General features: G+C 37.8%; 1 protein-coding gene across 1 annotated transcript in view; it reads right to left on the bottom strand.

The window, feature by feature from the left end:
• Positions 1-21,412, bottom strand: part of Cntnap5 (contactin associated protein family member 5) — a 948,142-nt gene that overhangs the window by 51,591 nt on the left and 875,139 nt on the right. The window contains exons 20-21 of the mRNA XM_069989436.1: positions 10,102-10,232; positions 3,283-3,370 (exon numbers count right to left, since the gene is read on the bottom strand). Of these exons, the coding sequence (XP_069845537.1) occupies positions 3,283-3,370; positions 10,102-10,232 (219 nt within the window). The remainder of the gene's footprint in view (positions 1-3,282; positions 3,371-10,101; positions 10,233-21,412) is intronic.

Genomic DNA, 21,412 nt, shown 5'->3' with positions numbered 1-21,412 from the left:
TGGACCCAGTGGCACATGCTTGTAATATCAAGTATTTGGGAGGCAGAGATAAGAGGATTAATGCTTAAAGCTATCTATGAAAAAGGCTAGCAAGACTTTCACTTAAATAACGAGTTGGTGTGTTGCCCCATACCTATAGTCCTAGCTTCTCTAGAATCCAAGGTTGGAAGACTATGCTATAGGGTGGCATTGAACAACAAATGTGAGAATTCATTTGGAAAATATCTAAAACAAAAGGAGCAGAGAACATTATGCAAGTGATAGAGTGCTTGCTGAGCAAGCACAAGACCCTGAATTCAAAACCCCAGTATGGCCACATAATTAATCCATAATCAGTGAAAACAAAATGACTCATGATGAATTATAGGGAAGTATGTAGCCATGTAGAGAAAAGTATAAAATTTTAAGACAAAATCAAATCAACTGTTCAGAATACAAATTGATGTCTTATAATAAAATACTGTAAGAAATACAACTATTTCAGAAGTCTAAAATTCCCAATTCAAATTTAAATGAAGATAATGTATAAAGAGTAACATTTGATATGATGGGGATTTCTGAGAACTAATGCATAAAGATAAATAATGCCTATAAACAATACACACATACATACAAATTCCAGAATCATAAAACTATAAGATACTTTAAGAAGTCTACAATAAGAGAGGATAATTACTGCAACAAACATAAGAAAATAAGATTTTCAATGTAGTTGGTGGTTGTTGTAGATAGGATTTCCCACAGGAATTTCCAGAAGATTGACAGGAGATTTTCCAACAGCAAACACTGGAGCCAGGAGGCCAGGATGAAGAGATGTGCCAGAGAACATGTTTTACTACTGGAAATGGATGGAGGCATCCTGACATTCATCATTTCTGGAAGTGTAATATCTCCTAATTGGGAACATTGTAAGCTAACATCATAACATCCCTGACTGCAGAGTTATTCCTAGCAACTAGTGCAATGGGTCCTTCTCAACTCCAAATCCTTTAGTCACACTTGAGGGAAAATGTCATTTGATATTGAACTAAAAGACCCTCAGGCAGAAAAAAAATGTATCAAAAGGATTTGTTTCAGAGTGAAGGTAATCAACTCTGGAAGAAAGTAAAAACATCTAAGGTACAGGAAACAATGGAAAACATAAAGGTTAGCTATATGATTAATAAATAAAATAAACACATATACAGATAAATAAGTACTGTATTAAGAATAGGGATTGGAATAAGAAATAAAGAGAAATCCCTCTTTGACCTACTTCTTCCCTGCTTTTCCTTAGTTCTGTGGTGTATATAATGAATTCTTGCCTGCATCCTTCCTCCTTTATTCTTTTATTCCACTTGATGGAGAGGGGGTGAAAAAAATGTGACACAGATTAAGAAGTAAGTTAAGAAAAAGTGAAGGAAGCGGTGGATTGGGAGGGGTGCGTGCAATTGTTGAAAAGGTAACATTGGCAACAGTGCCAATTCATGAATTGCTTTGTTGAATGGTAACTACTTAAATATAATAAAAAAAAAAACACCTTAATAAAGAAAAATAATGCCGGCACCGGTGGCTCATGCCTGTAATCCTAGCTACTCAGGAGGCTGCGATCTGAGGATCATGGTTCAAAGCCAACCCAGGCAGGAAAGACCATGAGACTCCTATCTCCAATGAACCACCAGAAAAACGGAAGTGGCGCTGTAGCTCAAGTGGTAGAGCACTCGCCTTGAGCTGAAGAGCTGATGGACAATGCCCAGGCCCAGAGTTCAAGCCCCACGACTGACCGAAAAAAAAGAAAAAGAAAAAGAAAAAAAGAAAGAAAGAAAAAGAAAAAGAAAAATAATCACTTAACACATAAGAAGAATCTGGATAAGTAAATTTGTACCTTAAAAACGAAATAAATCAACCCCAAAATCATTACTATCAATTGGTTCATTAAACTTTCATTTGAGAAATGGAAATTGACATTTTAGACTGAGTGCAATTACCTTTCTGAACTCCAGTTATGTTCAGTCTTGGTACGATGAATCACTCTCTGCAGCCATTTTTTACTAACCTTCTCCCATCTCTTGAAAGTTGATATTCTATCTGTACTGGGGCCACAGTGGTTTAGTGTTTTATCTACCACCAGAAATTAATCAATATTTCCCAAGGATTTGGTCAGAATTTCTGGTAAGTTATCCATCAAACTCTAAAAAGATTCCCCACTTGGTTCTACAACAAAAGAAACTAGTGTTTTATCTTAATATTAATTCCTGCTTGAATTGCCCTGTGTTACCACTGTTTGCTACTCTACACTGGGGCTGATAGAGTAACAGGATGTTGTTAGGTTCATAGGAAAAGTCAGACCAATAAGAAACCAGGCAGAAATAAGTCCAAATCTGCATGTAATCTTGAATTGTGAAGGGATCTTGATGAATTGAAAAACAGAGATGAACAGATTAGGTATAAAAACAAACTTCAGCTCTCCTTCATAGGATTATAGAAAAGCCTTTAAGAAAAAAGAATTAAAAGGATGAGAAGAGAATAGACAAGCCAAATTCTAACCAAAGAAAAATTTTAATCTGTTATTAATAATAGGAAAAGCAGATGTAAACTCAAAAAGATATTTAAAGAAGTAATATAAAGGTGATAAAATGTTCAGATCATCACAAGGATATGAAAATCTCAATCTTGTATGAACTTAGTAAATACCCTCTTACAGAAAATGGAAATTCAAAGCAATTTTCTGTAGAAAAACAAAACTATTATAAAAAATTTCAATTTTTTTTGCTGGTCCTGTGGCCTGGGCACAGTCTCTGAGCTTCTTTTGCTCGAGGCTAGGGCTCTACCACTTGACCCACAACTCCACTTTCAGTGTTTTTGGTAACTTATTAGAAATGGGGTTTCAGACTATCCTGCCTGAGCATGATTTGAACTGCCATCAACCTCTTGAGTAGCTAGGATTGCAGGTGTGAGCCACTGGTGCCTCTGACAATTGTTCAATTTCTCTATTTCATTTTAGTAAAAGTTAAGTAAATTAAGCAAACTGTAAGTTATTAAAAAACGATTCATGTAAAATTTAAATTCAAATATTATTTTATGTAATTACTCTAGTGCTTTATCTTTCTGAAATTAATAATATGAACCAGTCTCTAGCCTTGCCACACATACATTTTAAACATATCCTACATCATACATCTTGATTCTAGATGGAGGATATCATGAGAGCATGATCTCAATCACTCAAGAGCCCAATGACAATGATTTACTTATTACTTTTAAGGAAGTGCACCAGAAATGTATAGAATAGAATGAACAGACCTGTGATTTTACCCAGGGTAAGTGACCTTACTGGCCTGAATTCAGCTTCAGGGGAGAAGTTGTAACTGAGTCGAACTTGCTGGTCCATCTGTGGGAAGATAGAAACAAAGGCACATCAATGGAGAGGAAAACAAAAGAAAGAAAACTTCTACTGGGAAACATCCTGATAAAGCACATGGAGCAGACCCTTTTCTGGAGTGTCTCCTAGGAGAGAGATAAAAATGTCCTGAGGTCTCCCACAATATACCAAAAATACTCACTCCTTTGTTCATTGTGAAGTGGATATGTTCACAGGTATGTTTGACCAGAAAAAAATCCTCACAGGTGCTTTACACCCCACTAAGATTTTTCTCAACAATCCTTTTCTATAACCAAGTAAATAAAAACCTACTCAGAATTTGCTGGGCAGGATTCATATTAAAAAGCAACTCATTCCCTGCTCCTCCTTGTTTCTCTCTGCTCTCTCTGCTCCTACCTGCTCCCCACCCTGTGATGTTTAGGGTCACCAATATATTCCACTTAACATTGACACCTGGCTTTACTCTGGAATAGACTGAGGGGTACCAGTGGCTCACACTTGTAATCCTAGCTACTCAGGAGGCTGAGATCTGAGGATCATGGTTTGAGGCCAAGTTACAGCAAGAAAGTCTGTGAGACTCTTATCTCTACAATTAATCACAATGGAGGAGGAGGAGAAGAAGGAGAAAGGAGAGGAGAAGGAGAAGAATGAGGGGGAGGAAATGAAGGAGGAAGAGAAGGAGGGGGAGGAGGGGAAGGAGAAAAGGAGGAGAGGGAAGAGAAAGTGGAGGAGGGAGAGGAAGGAAAAGAGGGAGAGGAGGAGGAGGAGGAGGAGGTGGAGGTGGAGGAGGAAGAGGAAGAGGAGGAGGAGGAGTTGTTAAAAGTAAAGTTGTGCCCCTGGTCGTAGAGTACCAGCCTTGAGCACAGAAGATCAGAGACAGTGCCCAGGGGCTGAGTTCAAGCCCCAGGACCAGCACCAATTTTTTTTAAAGAATTAAACTGCATTTTTTATTTTATTTTTTTCAGAACTAGAAATTAGTTTTGTTCAAATTATTATTTAAGTTTCCATGTTTCATATGAGCACATATAAATAAGACAAAAAAGTCACCTAGAATTTGTTATTTTCCTTTGGTTTAAGAAGTTAATAAGTTACTTAAGGGCACATTTTGTTCCTTTGTGTCTCTGTCTTTGGAATCTCACATTAATAGCCCGAACAAGATTTCAGCAGCTCAAACCAAGACCCAAATTTACAGTGCTTTGGTTATTTTTCTTTAGAGCCTAATTAGAATTAAATAGCAATAAATTGCATTTTGATAGATATTTGGATGTAGAGCAGAGAGCAGATAGGCTATGTGAACAGTTGCCATTGACAGCCCTTGGATCAGAAGACTTTGAGGGTCTGCTGGGATCTTCCAGGATTTCTAGGGCTGACCCTTAGTGATCCTCCCTTGCCTCCTCCACTGCCAGCTCTACCTGTTTGCTTCTCTGAAGCTCTGTCTGAGCAATGCTCCCTGTCCCTCCCCACTTTGATTTTCTCCCCCACCTAGTCAGATCTAGTTGGTCTCTTTCAAGCGCTCCTCTAAATATTCATATGATGTCATCCTTTGAAAGGCTCCCAGACATTTGCAGTGATTGAAAAGAAGCAGAAAACCTACTCCTCTCATCTTTTTCCTGCCTCTTCATTATGAACCTCCTAGCCTTTTGGTTGTTTCTGCTACAACTGAAGTCATAGGCTGTGATCTATGGCACACAATTAAAGGCTATGTTACTCTTTTGTGAATTAAATTACCTTGTAACAATATTGGACAATCACATGCGTGGGACATGATGCTAATGCATATTTCCAAATCTATTTCTCCCTAGAATATTATGAAACAGGTATAACATCCCAAAGATACAGATGGATTGTTTCATAATAGATGTCATGGAGAGCAATAACTTTGTCAAATCCACACATAATCACAAGAACTGTGTGTCCCATAGTCAAGTGGCTCACACATCACAGGACATCTTATCTATTTGTTATTCCTCCCTATATATGTGAATATTTTGTTGAGAAAATGGTATCATTTTATTTCTAAGTTTCTAGAGTATACCTTAAAACACTGAGTGTCCAATGTGTGTGGCTCTTTCAAGGATTCCCCGATGCCACCTCTGAAATTGATAGCTTTGTCAGGTTAGCTGGCCTTCTCCATTCTAGTCATGGCTGTTATCTCCAAGCTTACATTTTAAATGCTACCTTATAATAGTGATCTTTCTCTCTCTCCCCTTTCCCTCTCTCTCTTTCCCTTTACCCTCCCTTTACTAATATTAGTTCTTTGAGGTTCCAGATCACATAAAGCCACATATTTTTTTAAGGCCCATGAGAACAACTGGCAAATTTTGCTGCATAAATATTTTATCCTTGTTCTCCTTTTATCTGGAGGGCTTGTGATGACAGAGTCACCAGGATGTTTCTTGTGGATGCCAATTCAGTATTTGGCACCCTGGGTTCTACTCATCATTTCCTCATAGCTCCAGATTTAGTTCTTCTCTTCAAGAGTTCTCTTCCTGTGCCTAACTTGGCTCCTATTCTTTCTTTGGTAATGCCCCGTCCAGTAGAGTCTGGCTTTGCTTCCCAGGCTCCTGGAAGTAGAGCTAATGTAAACGGGGATTTCATGCAAAGCAAAGAGCAGCTGAAGCATTTTTAGAAGTAGAGGTTGAGCAGAGACTGCTCTGGCTTCTGGTCCTCACCTCCTACCAGGATGCTTAGGGTCAGAAATTCACTGGACCCTGACACACCTCTGTTCACAAGTCATGCATAGGAGAGCTAATTGCTCGTGTATGCTACTCATTTCTTTTTGTGAGAACTTACTGCTGCTTATAACGTAAACCAGATGATTAATGAAAGAGCAAGAAGTAAGTGAACTCAGCCAAAGAAGCTTTTAGAAAAATGTATCTTTCCCAAGATTAGGAGAGGAAGGTAGAATGACTCAAAGGATTCTTGAAGTGACTGATAAATGGCTCAGGGGATAATTTCCAGCTAGTGGGAAATGCAGAGTTTTGTCACACTTCTTTAAGCCTATTTTCTTACCAGTTCTCCTAAGGTGTAATATGTGAGGTATTAAGGATGAATACACTATAGCCCTTTATACCCTTTGGATGGCTGAAGCTTGCCCACTGTCCTGGACAAGCTTTGCTGGCCTCAGAACCTACATAATTGTTGCTACTCTCAGAACCTAGAAAATTCAGTGACTTTGACAAGCTATTAAATGGAAAGGACAAAGAAATAAGATAAACACACACATATTTGGGCTCTGGGCTTGGTCCTTAGTATGGTTATTTAGAATATATTTTACTTTATTCATCCTTGTTCATGCATATTTATGCATGTATATATGTGTGTTTATCTGTACATACACATAAATATGTCTGTACATATACATAAATACGTCGCACCTGTGTATAAACACATGTATAGGTGGGAATGTAGATGTAATATGAAAGTAGAGTCAAGGTCCCCAAGATGAATAACTCATCTAAGATCACATAGCACAAATATCAAAGCAAGAACTGCCACTTGAGACTGATTCTCTAAGGATGACTTTCAATCAGTCAGCTTCATCTCTCAGAGAAAGGAATAATCCAGTTGGTTTCAAAGAAAGCTCTTCATTATCATTTATAGCTTAATATTTTGTAGATATTTGATTAAACTATCTCAATCTGTGCTATTTTATCAGTGTGTTTTAAATAATGATACTGAATTTCGCCTCCACCACCAGGGCTTGGAGTAACTTCCAGACCTCCAAACCTTAAAATTTACTAGCTAATTTCTAGGGTTTCTTGCTTGTTTTGGATCCCAAGATCTCCAGATTTCTGAGGCCACATAAACAGAGGGGAAAGGAGTAACAACTTAGGACTGGGTTATTGGGGAATCTAGTCTGAACAGAGATTTTGACTGGCTGAATAAGATGAGAACCACCTGCCCTCTCTCTATCAGGTATGGGTAGTTCCCAAGGTATTCTCTTCAGTTCTGAGGTAGAGCTGCTGTTTTTTTCTGGTTGCACTGAGGAGCTTGTTTTGGGAGAGAAAGAAAAAGAGACCCAGATTGGGTAAATGGGATGTGAGTGTCAGGGAGACAAATGTGCTATATTTCCCTGCCAGTAAATGGGATCAAAGTTAAAACACAAAAGGTTTTTTCCCTTCCTTCTTTCTGCTCTCTCAGCACTTTCCAAATAGTATGCATTCACCCAATAGGATATCACAGACTGTAAATTGATTGGGGGAAATTATTTAGATGGAGGAGGGAAAGAAATCCATCTTATTGCACTCTCCATGTGCCATTTGTAGGTTTTAGTTGTAGAAAAGAAGACAGGAAGCATGAAGAAAGAGGAAAGAGGAGTTAAATGTAAAATACTCACTAGAATCACCCCACTTTTCCTACCAGGATCTCAGTCAAAACATATGGATAAGACATTAACTTTCCTTGCAGTTTGGCCCAAACAAGATTTCTTCAAAAGGCTTTCCTCTTAATGTCTCAGGGATTCTTTGGGTCATATATTTGATATTGGAATGGTCTATGACTTCTCTCAATGGCTCCTCATGTGGCAGGAGCTGAGGCTCTACTCTACCCCACTACATCTTCCTGACTACTCTCTGCCTTGAGTCTCTTCACTTCCAAATATGTCCGTCCATGAAGTGATCACAGGAATCCTTAAAAGTGAAAATCAATCATGTGACCTACATGTCGAAAAATCTAGTGGTATTTCTTCCTGTCTCTCCTCAAAGTCATTTCAATTTTCTTCACGTAGTATTTTGAACCCTGTGAAATTTTCCATTTCGTTCACACATATTCACTGAGTACTTATTGTATGTGAGATACTCCTTTGAAACATGTAGGTATTTTAAAAATGAAAGCAAACAATGTCCTCATTGTTATATAACATATTCTTAAGGGGAGAGACAGAATAGAAAGTGAATAAAACAGACCCTCTTGTATGTTAGGTAATAGTAAATGCTAGGAGAAGCAATGAAAGTATAAAGGATAATGAGGAGCTCAAGTTGAGGTCAAGAAGACAAGTTGCAACCTGTCAGAATAGGACTGCACTGAGATTGGTTCTTCACTTAAAATATAAGATTAAATGAGATAATCCATGAAGTAAGTAAAGCCACAACACCAAAGGAAACCACTGAAAAGTCCTCATGTGCCCCAGGGGGTAGTCTTTGGTAAGATGAAAGACGAGCCATGAAGATAAGAATGAACAATTAACAGAGGCTGATATAATTGGAATCTTGCAACCCAAGACCAGCCATCAAATCCCAAGAGCAGAGCAATTGCTTTACCACTTGACAATGAGCTAACTAAGTAAGGATAAGGCTAAGATACCACCATGGAGCTCTGTAAAAGGCCATCTGTATCTTCAGAAGTAGTATTTTGGTACAACACAAGGGAAAATATTATTGGTGTAGGTTTAGAGAAAAGGGAGTAATTTGTATACCAAGTGTATGGGCAACACATCTAACAATTAGGACAATAAGATGAGAAAGTAAGTCAGACATTGAAGTCTGGAGAGAGATTTCTTCCCTTGATCCTGAAAAATTCTTATGCTGTCGTTTATTTTTCTTATTTTTAATGCATTTAATAATTATTTGTTTTGTGCTGAGTGGAATCTAATAAATTTGTGCAGTAAATAAGAAGTGGTAAGACAGGAGCTGGAGTGATACTTGTGAGGATATGAGTTCTGACCCATTGCTAATGAGGAGGGAGAGGGAGAGAGAGAGGCCATGGATACAGGTATATGGATATAAGACTATTCGGCTCAGAGTGCACAGTTATCTCTTGTGAAAACTACACTTTCACAAAAGAAGGAATCTTCTAGGAGTACCTATTCAATTGTAATTTTGACTAGCATAAAGAAAGAGGTGATGTATGAGAATAGAGAATGGATTAAACAATAATGTGACTGCTAGGCAGATGCTAGTTTGCAGGCTATGATCGAAAGGGGATGTCTAGAGTCTGTCTCAACTCCTGTCCTCATCTGCCATCTGTTCTGTCATCTAGTGCCTACTAGACATTGTGCTTTCTGACCCAGTCCTTCTCTATTCACATGAACCCTTTTCCTGAGTGCCTTCTTCCCCCACACCTCTTTGTTTGTCTAGCTAAATCCTACTCATCTTCAAGACATAAATTGTTCCTTCCTGAAGAAAATACTAACCAGCATCCAATATGACCGGTGTCCTCCCTTCTCACAAAATCCACCTTCCTTGGCAACCTTTGCTACACTCTATTGTGTATTATGATTTCCTCTTCGCCTGACTCCCTTTCTCACTGAAATACTGTTAGGAGGTTTTCAGACTTGAGCAGAAGTGAAAATGACCTGCTACTTCCTCCTATCCAACTGTTTCTGGTTAAGTAGACTGGATATGTGGCACAAGATTTTGTATTCCTGCCTGGGCACAGGTGGCTCATGCCTGTAACCTTAGCTATTCAGGAAGCTGAGGTCTGAGAATCAGACTTTCCAGGAAGAGCAGATAAATCTACTAGACTCCTATCTCTAATTTAAAAAAAAGCAGCACAAAGCCCAAACTAGAGGCATAGCTCTGGTGGTACAGTGCTCTGAGTAGAAATAAAAGAATTTCTCTCTCTAACAAGGTACCCATTAATGATGATGCTAGGGAGAGATGGAGAGCACATTCTATTTAATGTACTCTTTCAGTTGGTTCCATGCTTGGACACTCCAAGTGGCATGGGTCCATAACTCAGAACTGAGTTTCATGGAGCACCTGTGGTGCATTTGCTGTGCAAAGTTTGTAGTGCAGTACCTGAATAGTAAGCTCTCTGCCCTCCCGGCTGATTTTCACATGATGCATTCTTCTGTTGGCAAAGTTCTCCGCATCAATGGTGAATACATAGGATTCTTCCTTGCCTAGCTGATAGCGAACCTGTAAACTTCCTTGAAAAAAAAGAAGTTAAAATTACAATTAAGAATAATAGCTACAATATGCAAAGATAGGATCAGATTGTCCTACAATTAGTCACTTCAGTTTTCTAGGGAGTAATGTCTCAACTCATTGATCATTAAATATTTTAATGTATATATGTTCATCTGGCTCTAAATAGAAAATCTTGAATATAGCAGAAAAATTAAAGAAGAGTGAAAAGAGAGTGAGAGACACAGTGAGATCAAAGGAAGATATTCTTAGGGGGGGGGGGGAAACACAGGAGCAATGCCTATGGGCCTCTGGTCCTATAAAATAATATCTATCAAAATGAACTCCAGAAAACATAAACCAGGGGTTTTTACTTTAATGTTGCTTTTCTTTTCTTTTCTTTTTGTTTTTTCTTTTCTTAGTCTGTTCCCCCTTAAGAGGGGGAAGGGATAGAAATGAAGGGAGAACAGGTAGTCAAATGCAGCAGTGGTACTCATTAGCTACTATGTTGAAAATGAACTATACAACTTGTGGATGGGAACAAGAAACAAAAAGTGGGAGAGAGCGAAGGAAGGGGTGGCACTGTCCAAAAATAAATGTATGTTTTACTTGTCACCCCTCTGTACATTTTCATTTTACATTTGGATTGTGAGAAATTGAGTAAGAGAAAGGCAATTTAACTCCTCTCACTTCCTCTGGGCTCTCTCCCCATGCTATGGCTTTCTTGCCTTTAGACAAGGAAGAGCAGGAGACCACTCCAGTCCTCACCACTGAGAGGCAATGCCTCTGGTTGGAGTCTGGTGTGGTCAAGGCACACTTAACATTTAACTCTTCGTGGCCCACTGGGACATTCATATTTCACTCAGAGAGTATTTTTCAAACAGCTTTTCACTCTCCATTCAAGGTCAATTTACAAATCAATTTACTGGGTCTCAATCAGCATTTCTTACAAAATGAGATAGGATTGAAAGGGAAATATGAGAGCCCACAGAGACATATTAAGGACAAGAAATATATCTGTGTTTGAAGTGTGGAGAGAGATAGAGGAAGGGAAGAAGGGAGGAAGACAGAGAAAATATTATATCACAATGCAGAATGAGTACTATGGATCATACTTTTTAAATTGAAAGTCATTTTATATGAGAAAATGGATACAGAGAACCACCAATTACTGAGTGATTTCTTTATCTCAAACATGTCTTCACATTTAACCCTCTCCCCAACACAGTTGGTTGACATAGTTGAGCTAAGTAGAACAAAGGCCTAATGCATATCACAAATGACTCTGGGGGGGGGTCATTTGTCCTTGTATCACTAAGGTCCCTGCACACAGATACCAAAAGCTCCTTCCCTGAATATATATACAGAGACAGAAAACATTATAGCCAGTGGACAATGTGATAAGTAGATTGACATTTGAGAGAAAAGTACACTTACTCATTTTTTGGCTAAGAAGCATGAAGGTGATTCTGTCTTAACCCCTTAAAGTTTCTTATGCTTCAGAAACATCTCCCTAACTTTCTCAGCCCCACAGTTTCCTAAGCTGACAATAACAGAAAGACATCAGGCTATGGGAAACCAAAGTGTCCATGGCTAGCAATGCTAGTACTTTTACTCAAGGGCTTGACTATTTTTTTCTTTCCTTTTCATTTTGTTTGTTTGTATGAAACTTAAAATAAAAAAGAATTGCTTTTCTTGGAATCTCAGAATATGTAGTTGTGGAATAAGTTTTCCAAGAATGGGAGATTAGGAGGGAAGGCAGTCAACAATTTAATGTATAGCTTATAAAATGGATTATAGTGAGGGATAGGGTAGAGAAAAAAATGGGTGAAAATGTTGAAAAGGGCAACACTGACCAAGATGCATTGTATTCATAAATTGCTTTGATAAATGGTGACTTCTTTGAACAACTACTTAAAGATAGTCATTTTTTAATCTTGTAAAGCGATCTCAGAAAAAAAAATCCCAGAAAAGAAGTCTGCGCCTATAAGGTCACCACCCAGTACCATCACCCAAGCTTTCTTCAATGAATCCTAATTTTCCTGACTTCTTAATTCTATAAATTTGGTGTTTTTATATTTAACTTACCTCAATAAAGTAAATCAACACATGATAATGATGAGCCAAGCATGATATATAAGTGTCATCTTCAAGACTATTTCAACCCTTTACCACTTGGATGATTCATACCTAATTGCATAGTATTTGCAAAATTTTCCATATTAGATATTGTTTCCATTGTATCCACTGTTGTTAATATCAACTAGGCAACATCCCTCTGAGATACCAGTACTCTTAACAGAGATCCTCTCTGTCAAAGTGTTCTGATGATTCCTCCTTCTTGGTAGAAATAATTCAACTAGTTCTTCAGCAGTTATACACCTAACTATTTTAGTGAGGGAGGTTAGCTACAGATAAAAATTGCTAAAAGCAATCCCTTCTCCTTCTCATGCCTTAGGAGGTACCCATGAATTCAATCACCTCCCCAGTACCTCCCACATGGCCACTCCCCCTTGCAGGTAATAAGTAGTCAGTTTATGGTTATAACTTCTCCCTAGGGGCAGCGAAACTCGCTAATGAAAGTGACACACGTGCAGTGGAACCACTTGTGTCCTCAGCTTGATATTTGTTCAACTAACTCCTACTCCATGTATATAGTTTATATCTCATACATATACATGGAAACCTTGTATATGCATAGATTCCTTCCCCAAATCTGTCCAGTCATTTTTTCTCATTTTCCTAAGGTCAGCCAACTATCATTATTATGAATTCTTCCCCACTCCCTGAACCCTGGAAAGCTGACCTTTTCTTAACCACATTTGCTCTTGAGCTACCACGCACAGACCTCCATTTCCCTTAACAGTGTACATTCCCATCTTGTCAAACTCTTTGCTTTGCCACTTCACTGTAGTGTGTGCCTTCATTTTATTTCTATGATGGAGGTACCAAGAATTAGGGAACTTCATTTCTAAGACCACCTACTGGTAACATCAGGAGTTTCAATGTAATCAACACACCTCAAAGTAACCCAACTCAATAATCTTGAAACTTCTTTCTAAGTTATTTTCTCCAACTCCTAAACGAATACTCTAATCCACACCTTTCAAAATAAGTTTATCACAACAAAAGGCTGCCTCTGGTCCTGTATGAGGAAAATTAGGGCCTGAGATCAGGATGGGTGACTCCATCACCTTCCCCAGCATCTTCTTTAGCTGTTGAGTCAGAGCTAAGGGACATATATATCTCCGTTGCATAGGCTTCCCACAACTACTTTGCTCTACAAAACCCTACAACACAGAGCTGAATCCCCTATGCTCCATCTCTTCTTGTATCTTCTATTTGCTTCATGTGGGAGCATCAGTCTCTTTCCTGTAATTTCCTATTCCCACACCCTTTCCTCCTTTGCTGAGATTTACACAATAGTAAACACTGAAAGTTTGTAGTTCTATGGCTAGTGAACTGTCAGAGGGAATGGCTATCTGTAAACTAATCTAAACCTACATAGTATATTAAATATCCAGGCCAGACCAGGAGTGCATTAGGATTTCTTTAGCCCATTGTGATGCATTTCCTATTTACTTTCAATTGTTTTCTGTTAGTATAGGTTAACAGCACTATAGTACAGAGGGTACACATCATCCTATATGCATGTAGGTAGAGATAGAATGTTTACAATATAGAAATTGAAAACAAAACTGATTCAGACCCAGTTACATTTCTGGAATCAACATACTTATAATTAAACGCCTCTTTGTCACCAGCAAATACCCTATATATTTTTTAAAGAGTCCCCCAAAGTCAGTGCACTTTCAGGCAAAATCCATAGCACTTCTCTTCATCAGAAATAAATACCGTAAAAGCAAAATGGTTTTTAAAAGACTCAAAAATAATGATAAATAATTTTCTCCAATGCCAAAGTAGTCACCTTTTGGTCACTTTTGTGACAGTTACACTGTTTTATTTAATACAAGATATATATTATGATTGCGCTCAACAGTCTACTTTTATGTTGAAGGTTTTTGTTTTTATTTTCTTTATATTTCAGGTTATGAAACACCAGAAGTATTAAGAAGTAAATGATTTTCCACATGCTTAGTTACTGATGGATTTAGATTTAGAAACTGAACTTGTTTCAAAGACTGGAGGAGTTTTCTTCTATACCACAACAGTCAGTCTCAAGTGATCCACCCAGAATGACATCCATGATAACCGTTCTTCTTACCTAAATATATTCTGCCCTGTCCTTCTGAATTAAGCATAACAATATATGTCCCAGGGAACCTTCTGTGGATTCTGTAAATCAAACTTCCCACTGTTCCCATAGGTCTTTCAATGGCCTTTATCCTAACATGAACTCTGTTATGCTATCTACTTACCTATTCCTCACATAAGTGCAAACTCTCAAGAAGCAGAACATAACTTAGCCATCTTTGAATGTCCGGTGTCAGTTAATAATGAAGGAAGAAAAGAAACAAGGAAAGGAAGAGAAAAGAGGGATGAGAGGGAAAGAGGAACAGAATAAGCTCAGTAGAGCTTAGAACCATTTCACATGTAATCAATATGTTCTGTGGAATAATAATACACAACTAAAGGTGGTACTCATTTTAATTAAGTATACAGGCTAATTGTTCTTGGACACTGTCTTCCTAGTGTTTATTAGCCTGGATTTTCTTGCTAGAAAATCATAATGTTGAAGTGCCAAGGGATGAGCTATTTCCTGGTTACCTTTCTTGAAGTTAAGCAGTACCTGTGTTAATTAACTCTCCTTCCCACTCCTGTATAAGATGGTGGTGTTTCAGGAAATATATTCAGGTTTGAGCCCCCACCATAGCAACTGGGCCTCCAGCTTCTAGGTAACTGTTTATAGAGTTTCATTTCTTCAACAAGCACTGGATTTGCCTTTACATGCCTAGAAGTAGTTACAAAAGTTGTTGCAAAATTGGAATGTTTTATTGAGATGAGACCTACAAGGGGCACTAAGCTGCTTGAGCTGAAGTAGGAATGGAAGCCTAGGGAGACCCTCTGGTGCCACTGCTTTCCTGTCCCTTTTACTTCTTTACTGCTCCCTATTTCATCTGGTCATCAGAATTCCATGGTCTCCCAGCAGCTCAGAAGCACTTACCTCTTCAAAGAAACACCTCAGTCTACTGGGATTTGCCACATGTCCCCTGGACAGCTTCATATACCAATAATCTGAACTACTCTGTAAACTTGAGGCCGAAGGTCTTTCAAGTCTATATTGTAGGACAGCCACACGGTAGACACCAGTTCTGACAACATTGACTGTGTTTAGTCTTTATGTTTAGCATTGAACATATTTAAGTAGATAGAGTGTTTGAAAAATGAGCCCTACAGGATAGAGGCAATCTATGTTCGCATCCAGAGATATTGGACTTACTTCCTAATTGCTCTCATATTCAACAGAGGATCGCCAAGTACCTTGTACAAAGATTCTATTACTTAAGTCTTACAAGAAGCTAGAATTATAAAGTCCAAATGAAATCTATCAGGATGGACTCTAAAATTTGAAGATTGCACTTTGAAGCTGGCCTAGGAAGGGAAATACATGAGACTCTTTTTTTTAATTTTTATTTTGTTGTAAAGATGCTGTATAGAGCTCTCATTTCATATGAAATAGCAAAGAGCTGAAAGTGGAGGCATGGCTCAAGTAATAGAATGTTAGCCTTGAGTAAAGAGAGCTAAGGAACCGTTCTTATACTCTAATTTCAAACCCCAATACTGAAACAAAAAGGAAAGAAAGGAAGAAGGGAAGGAAGGAAGGAAATGAAAAAGAAAGATAAGAGGAAAGATAGAAAAGGAAACAGAAAGGAAGAAGGAAAGAATGGAAAGGATGGAGGGAGAGAAAGTGAGGAAAGGAAGAAGGAAGGAAGGAAGGAAAGAAGGAAGAAAGGAAGGAAAGAAGGAAGGAAGGAAGGAAAAGAAAGAAAGAAAGAAAGAAAGAAAGAAAGAAAGAAAGAAAGAAAGAAAGAAAGAAAGAAAGAAAGAAAGAAAGAAAGAAAGGAAGAAAGAAAGGAAGGAAGGAAGGAAGGAAGGATACGGACAAGGATTCTTGTCCTTTAATTATTTAAGATCATAATTTGTCTTCTCACACTTTTCAACTAGTGTTCTACTCAAGCCTGTCTTCTACATTGTGATTAGTGATTGCCTCAAATATTCTTTTTAAAAAATATATTTTATTATTATTGTAAAGTTGATGTACAGAGGGTTATGGTTACAAAGATTGGGAAATGGGTATACTCCTTTTTGAACAGTGTCATCTTGTCCCTAATTTTCTCCTAGATTTTCCCTCCTGACCCTTCTTCCTCACAAGCTGTATAGTTTATTTTTAAGATGCTTCAAATTTTCTAAGGCTTTATAATTCTATATAGTAAAGTAAAACATCTTAATCTGATATTTTAGGCCCTGTGTATCATTTCAACCTCATCATACATATTGCTCATGGTAGTACTCAAGCCTGAATTCTCAACATTCCCCCAAATAATTCCCGTCTTTGTCTCTGTACATTAGCATGAGATTTTTTTCCTTCTTTATAGCTCAAATATCTCTGCCTTCTTACATGTCTGTCAAGTTTCTTTTCATTATTTAAGAAGCAGCTCATGTGGTCCAGGTCACTTCTTGCCCTAAAGCCCAATGGAGACTTTCATATTATTGTGCTGTCACTATGTCATCTTTAATATCAATTTCAGCTTATCAGTACTTTTTCTGTCTCTTTTCCCCTCTGGTATTGAAGCTCCCCTCAGAGACATGGTTGCTTACTTGCCTGTGTGTCTATAAGGAATAGCATAGTTTGTTGTCATACCATCTAGAAGACATTTATTGAATAAAATAGCCACTTTGGAGAATATTATCTTCACTTTTGTGAAATTATAACCTAACATTTATTCAATGCCTGCTTTGTGTAAGATACTTGAAAAAAATGTCACAATGATTTACTTCTTTTGTTACATAAAGCATATAGTTTATTAGTCATAGACTAAAGCAACAGTTCTAGTTGATGCTATGATATGGTCCACACATATAAACCACTAAAACCTGGAATACTGCACTTTTCATCAATTCCAAAAAAATAAGAAATGGAGTTTCAGAGCATTTCAAAAATGTCTACAAGATAGAACTGTAATAATAACCACAGTGGAATGAGAATAAAACTCAAAATTATAGAACTTTAATGCTTGTACAGTATGTACACTATATCATGCTACCTCCTAGAAGTTGTATAGAGAATAATACATATGAAAAGATGGATTGAGAAAATGATGGAGGGGCAGAAGGGTGGATTATCTAATAGAAAATACAGATTATGTGATTTGTAAATACAAAAACAGAAGTTACAAGATGGAGACAAATTGAAACTTACTATTTCACAGTAATTTAGTGAAAGAAAGCAGAATTTAGCTAGGGGAAAATTAAGTGATACACTTTTATAGTTGAAATCATGAGCAGAGCTATATGGTTAGATCTTACCATACCTGAAATAACAGCAGTCGTGAGTAAATGTCTATACAACCAGCCTTTTTATTATGTAAGAAATGAGACACAACACTTAAAAGACTCCACTAGAAAAGACAGAACTGTGGAGTTGTTCATGTAAAAAGCCCACTTGAGGAGCTTAAAGAACATGTGGCTGAACTGCTCTCCATGGATGATGTCTTAGGCTTATCCTGCCTTAACATTTCACCAGGTGAACTGCAGACTTCAGGAAAAAGCCAGACTTCAAGCACCATGACCAACAGAAAAAGAAAAAAGAAATAAAGAAAAGAACAACTGTCCGGCGCTGGTAGCTCACACCTGTATTCCTAGCGACTCAGGAGGCTCAGATCTGAGGATAGGGGTTCAAAGCCAGTTGGGCAGGAAAGCCCGTGAGACACTTATTTCCAATTAACCACCAGAAAACCAGAAGTGGCACTGTGGCTCAAGTGGCAGAGCTTTTGCCTTGAGCTGAAGAGGTCAAGAACAATGCCTAGGCCCAGAATTCAAGCCCCATAACTCACACACACACACACACACACACACACACACACACACACACACACACACACACACACACACACAACACACACACACACACACACACACACACACACACACACACACACACACTTAATCAGGCAAGCACTGGATCTTCACATGGAACGGAAGCCTATTCTCCTGTTTCCTTTATGAGAGGATTGGCAGTTTCCTGATTGAACACTTCTTTCCCTTGTTGATTCGTTTCGATTCTATATTAGTCCAAATCAATCTCAGCTATCTACAGCTCCCTTCACACACTTGAGTTTTGACTCCCCAGACATCCAGTTGTCTCTAATTTCTCGACATCATTCAGTGACACCATCATCAACCTGGACAGTTGTTCAGGTAAGAAATATACGAGTCAAATCCCCACATTTGTTTCTGTCACCAGCACCTCCACTTCCACCCCCCCATGTGGGTGTCCTGTGGGATCTCCAAGGTAATTCCTGATGCTTTGCTTTACCCAGACAGCCCCTCATCATGTATCACCGGGACCCTAATAACACATTTGCACTGGTCTCCCAGATTTCGATCTTGCATCCTGATTCCTCCATATTTGTGCATTTATTTCTACTTAGGATCCAAAACAAGACTTAGACGCTATACCAGAGGTCATTGATTAAAATGGATGTTTCAATGGCTCTCCAGTGCGCTTGGAATAAAATCCAATCTTTTATGTGGTGGTAAGATCCTATATGAATTTATTTTATTATGCATTTGCCCTCATCCAACAATCTCTAACTACCCCTCATCTATCTTCTGTTCCTCTTGAATGTGTTCAGCTCAAAAAATGTGTCATCACTTACACCTGCTTTTCTCTCCAGCCGGAATTTTCACAAATCTTTGAGATACAGCCTCTCATCAATCCTTACTTAGGTCCAAAGTGGCATACATACTGATGCTTTCCCTATGCATACATTCCCTATAATTATTTTTTCCTATAATTCTTTATCAGATGAACCATGATAGATTACCATGAAATCAAAATCAAACTTCAGTATTTGTGCTACTAGTTGTAGCTCCTGCAAAATCTCAGTTACAAGTATATTATTGTCTCACTCTTTCTCTACTGCTACTCTCCCCTAAATATTAATGTAAAGTTAAGCTGAACAAATACCTATTGACTTTTAACCTTTTTTTTGGGGGGGGGGCTCTCATCTCTTTTACCAGGCTCAAAATGCCTGGGCTTATTACCATTATTATCCACCATACACACTCTCACATCCCTTGATCCATTATAGATTTATTGAATGTGGATATTCCTTTGGCCAAACCATAAACATTTACTTTATTCCTACGTGGGTTAGCTGATAGAAAAAAACACAAATCGGGAAGAACACTGACAAGCCACTTAAAATTCATAACCACTGACTTCCAGGGAGTCTTGCCAAATCCCCTTCAATCTCAGGGTATTACTTGTGTCCACTCACCTATTGATTCAAATTATATTCAACACCTTTCTCCTTTCTGAGATTCCCAATTTTGCCTTCTCCTTCCTCATTGTCAGATAATATCTATGTCTCTTGCGTCTCGAAGAAAACTGGAGCAGCAGAAAAGAACTTCTATAAACTCATGTCACCATATGCACTAACCACCAAATTATCCTGTCAATTTCCAAACACAGAAACTCTTGCTCCTTTCTGTTAGTTTAGCCAAACCATGCACGTTCAAGCTAAGCCAGTTTGCATGATTGTTCTCACCTATTCAAAGACATCATCCAGAAACAAATTTCCCTCCAATTTCCATTACAACTTATGTTTATTTCATCGTTTCTACTATGTCATTCTATTAACATTTTTCTAAAGAAGTTAACAAAAGACCAGGAGGATAACAAAGGTACTGAACATCAGAGAAATCAAAATCCAAACTATAGTAACATATTGTCTTCTACTTTTTAGGATGGCTACAACCACAGACAAGAGTTAGCAGGTTTTGCCAAGAGTATAAAGAAAAGGGAGCTCTTTTCCACTATCCGGAATAATGTAGTCATTATGGAAAACAGGGTACATGCTTATATTGAAATGAAACTAACATAAGATCTAGCAATCCTACTCTGGATATATATTCAAAGGAAATAAAATAGGTATCTCAAAGGGGATGTTTAGTCACTTATGATCATTTTAGCATGATTTATGTAGGCCAAATATGGAAAAATACTAAGTATCCATTAAGGGCTTAATAAATAAAGACAACAGGATAGAGGTAAGAGGGGAGTACTATCAAATTGTGAAGAGAAATAATCAGGGGGATAGTATGTGAATGTCAAATGGAAAAGAAAGACAAGTATGTACACAGTCTCTCATTTGTACATAGACTCTAAGACTATACAGTTAATTCAATCAGAATTACAAGGAAATGAGTAGAGACTGGTCAAACCCACAAGTTCAAGTTATAAGGTCAACACTTTTCCGACAGTGTAATGTATTGCATGGTCAGTGATAGAACAGTTAATGTCATTGTGGTAGTTATATTACACAATGCATACTCATGTTGTAATTATATACAGTTAATATATCCAATCTTTATCAAAATGTTTAAAAAATAGAAAATAGTTCAATAGAAACATAAAATACTAAAAATTAAATAAAATATTAAATGCATGAAATGACTCCAAAATTTTGTTAAATGTCTAAATTTTCAAGCTTCCTGGCAAAAGAAACACCCAACATTTTATGTTTAAAAATGGCATACTCTATAGACAATATAGCCACTTTATCTAACAAAAATAAGCAGGTAGATTATTATTCTCCAAACCTTCTATCTTGAGCAAGGTGAGGGCAGAAAGAATCAGCTATCCTAGGGAGCACATTCTCAGCTATTTGAAAATTTCTCATGAATCAGTAACTGCAGTGCGCTGAGCATTCCCAGATCCATTCAGCTGTGATGGTTTCTAGGGCTCAATTCTTTCTTTCTTCAAAAACAACCTTGAGAACTCTCAGAGGAAGTAATAAACAGGTACCCAATCCTCCAGCTTATCTGGCTGTTGATGGGTTATGGTTTGCCTTCTTCAGTCTATTCTAAGCACTTTAATAGGAACAATTATCTTCTTCTATTTCAATACTTCTGTTTACGTTAGCACAAAATATCCCACAACCTGCCTTACCTGTAACTTCAAAGGCATTTGCAAAGAAAAAGAGTCCCACACTTATGAGTGAACACAGAGCAATTA

Source organism: Dipodomys merriami, unplaced genomic scaffold, assembly GCF_024711535.1.
Source record: "Dipodomys merriami isolate MVZ:Mamm:240054 unplaced genomic scaffold, mDipMer1.0.p SCAF_38, whole genome shotgun sequence".
NCBI lineage: Eukaryota > Metazoa > Chordata > Mammalia > Rodentia > Heteromyidae > Dipodomys > Dipodomys merriami.
The sequence above is the reverse complement of the archived record's forward strand: the minus strand, read 5'-3'. Positions and strand labels throughout refer to the sequence as shown.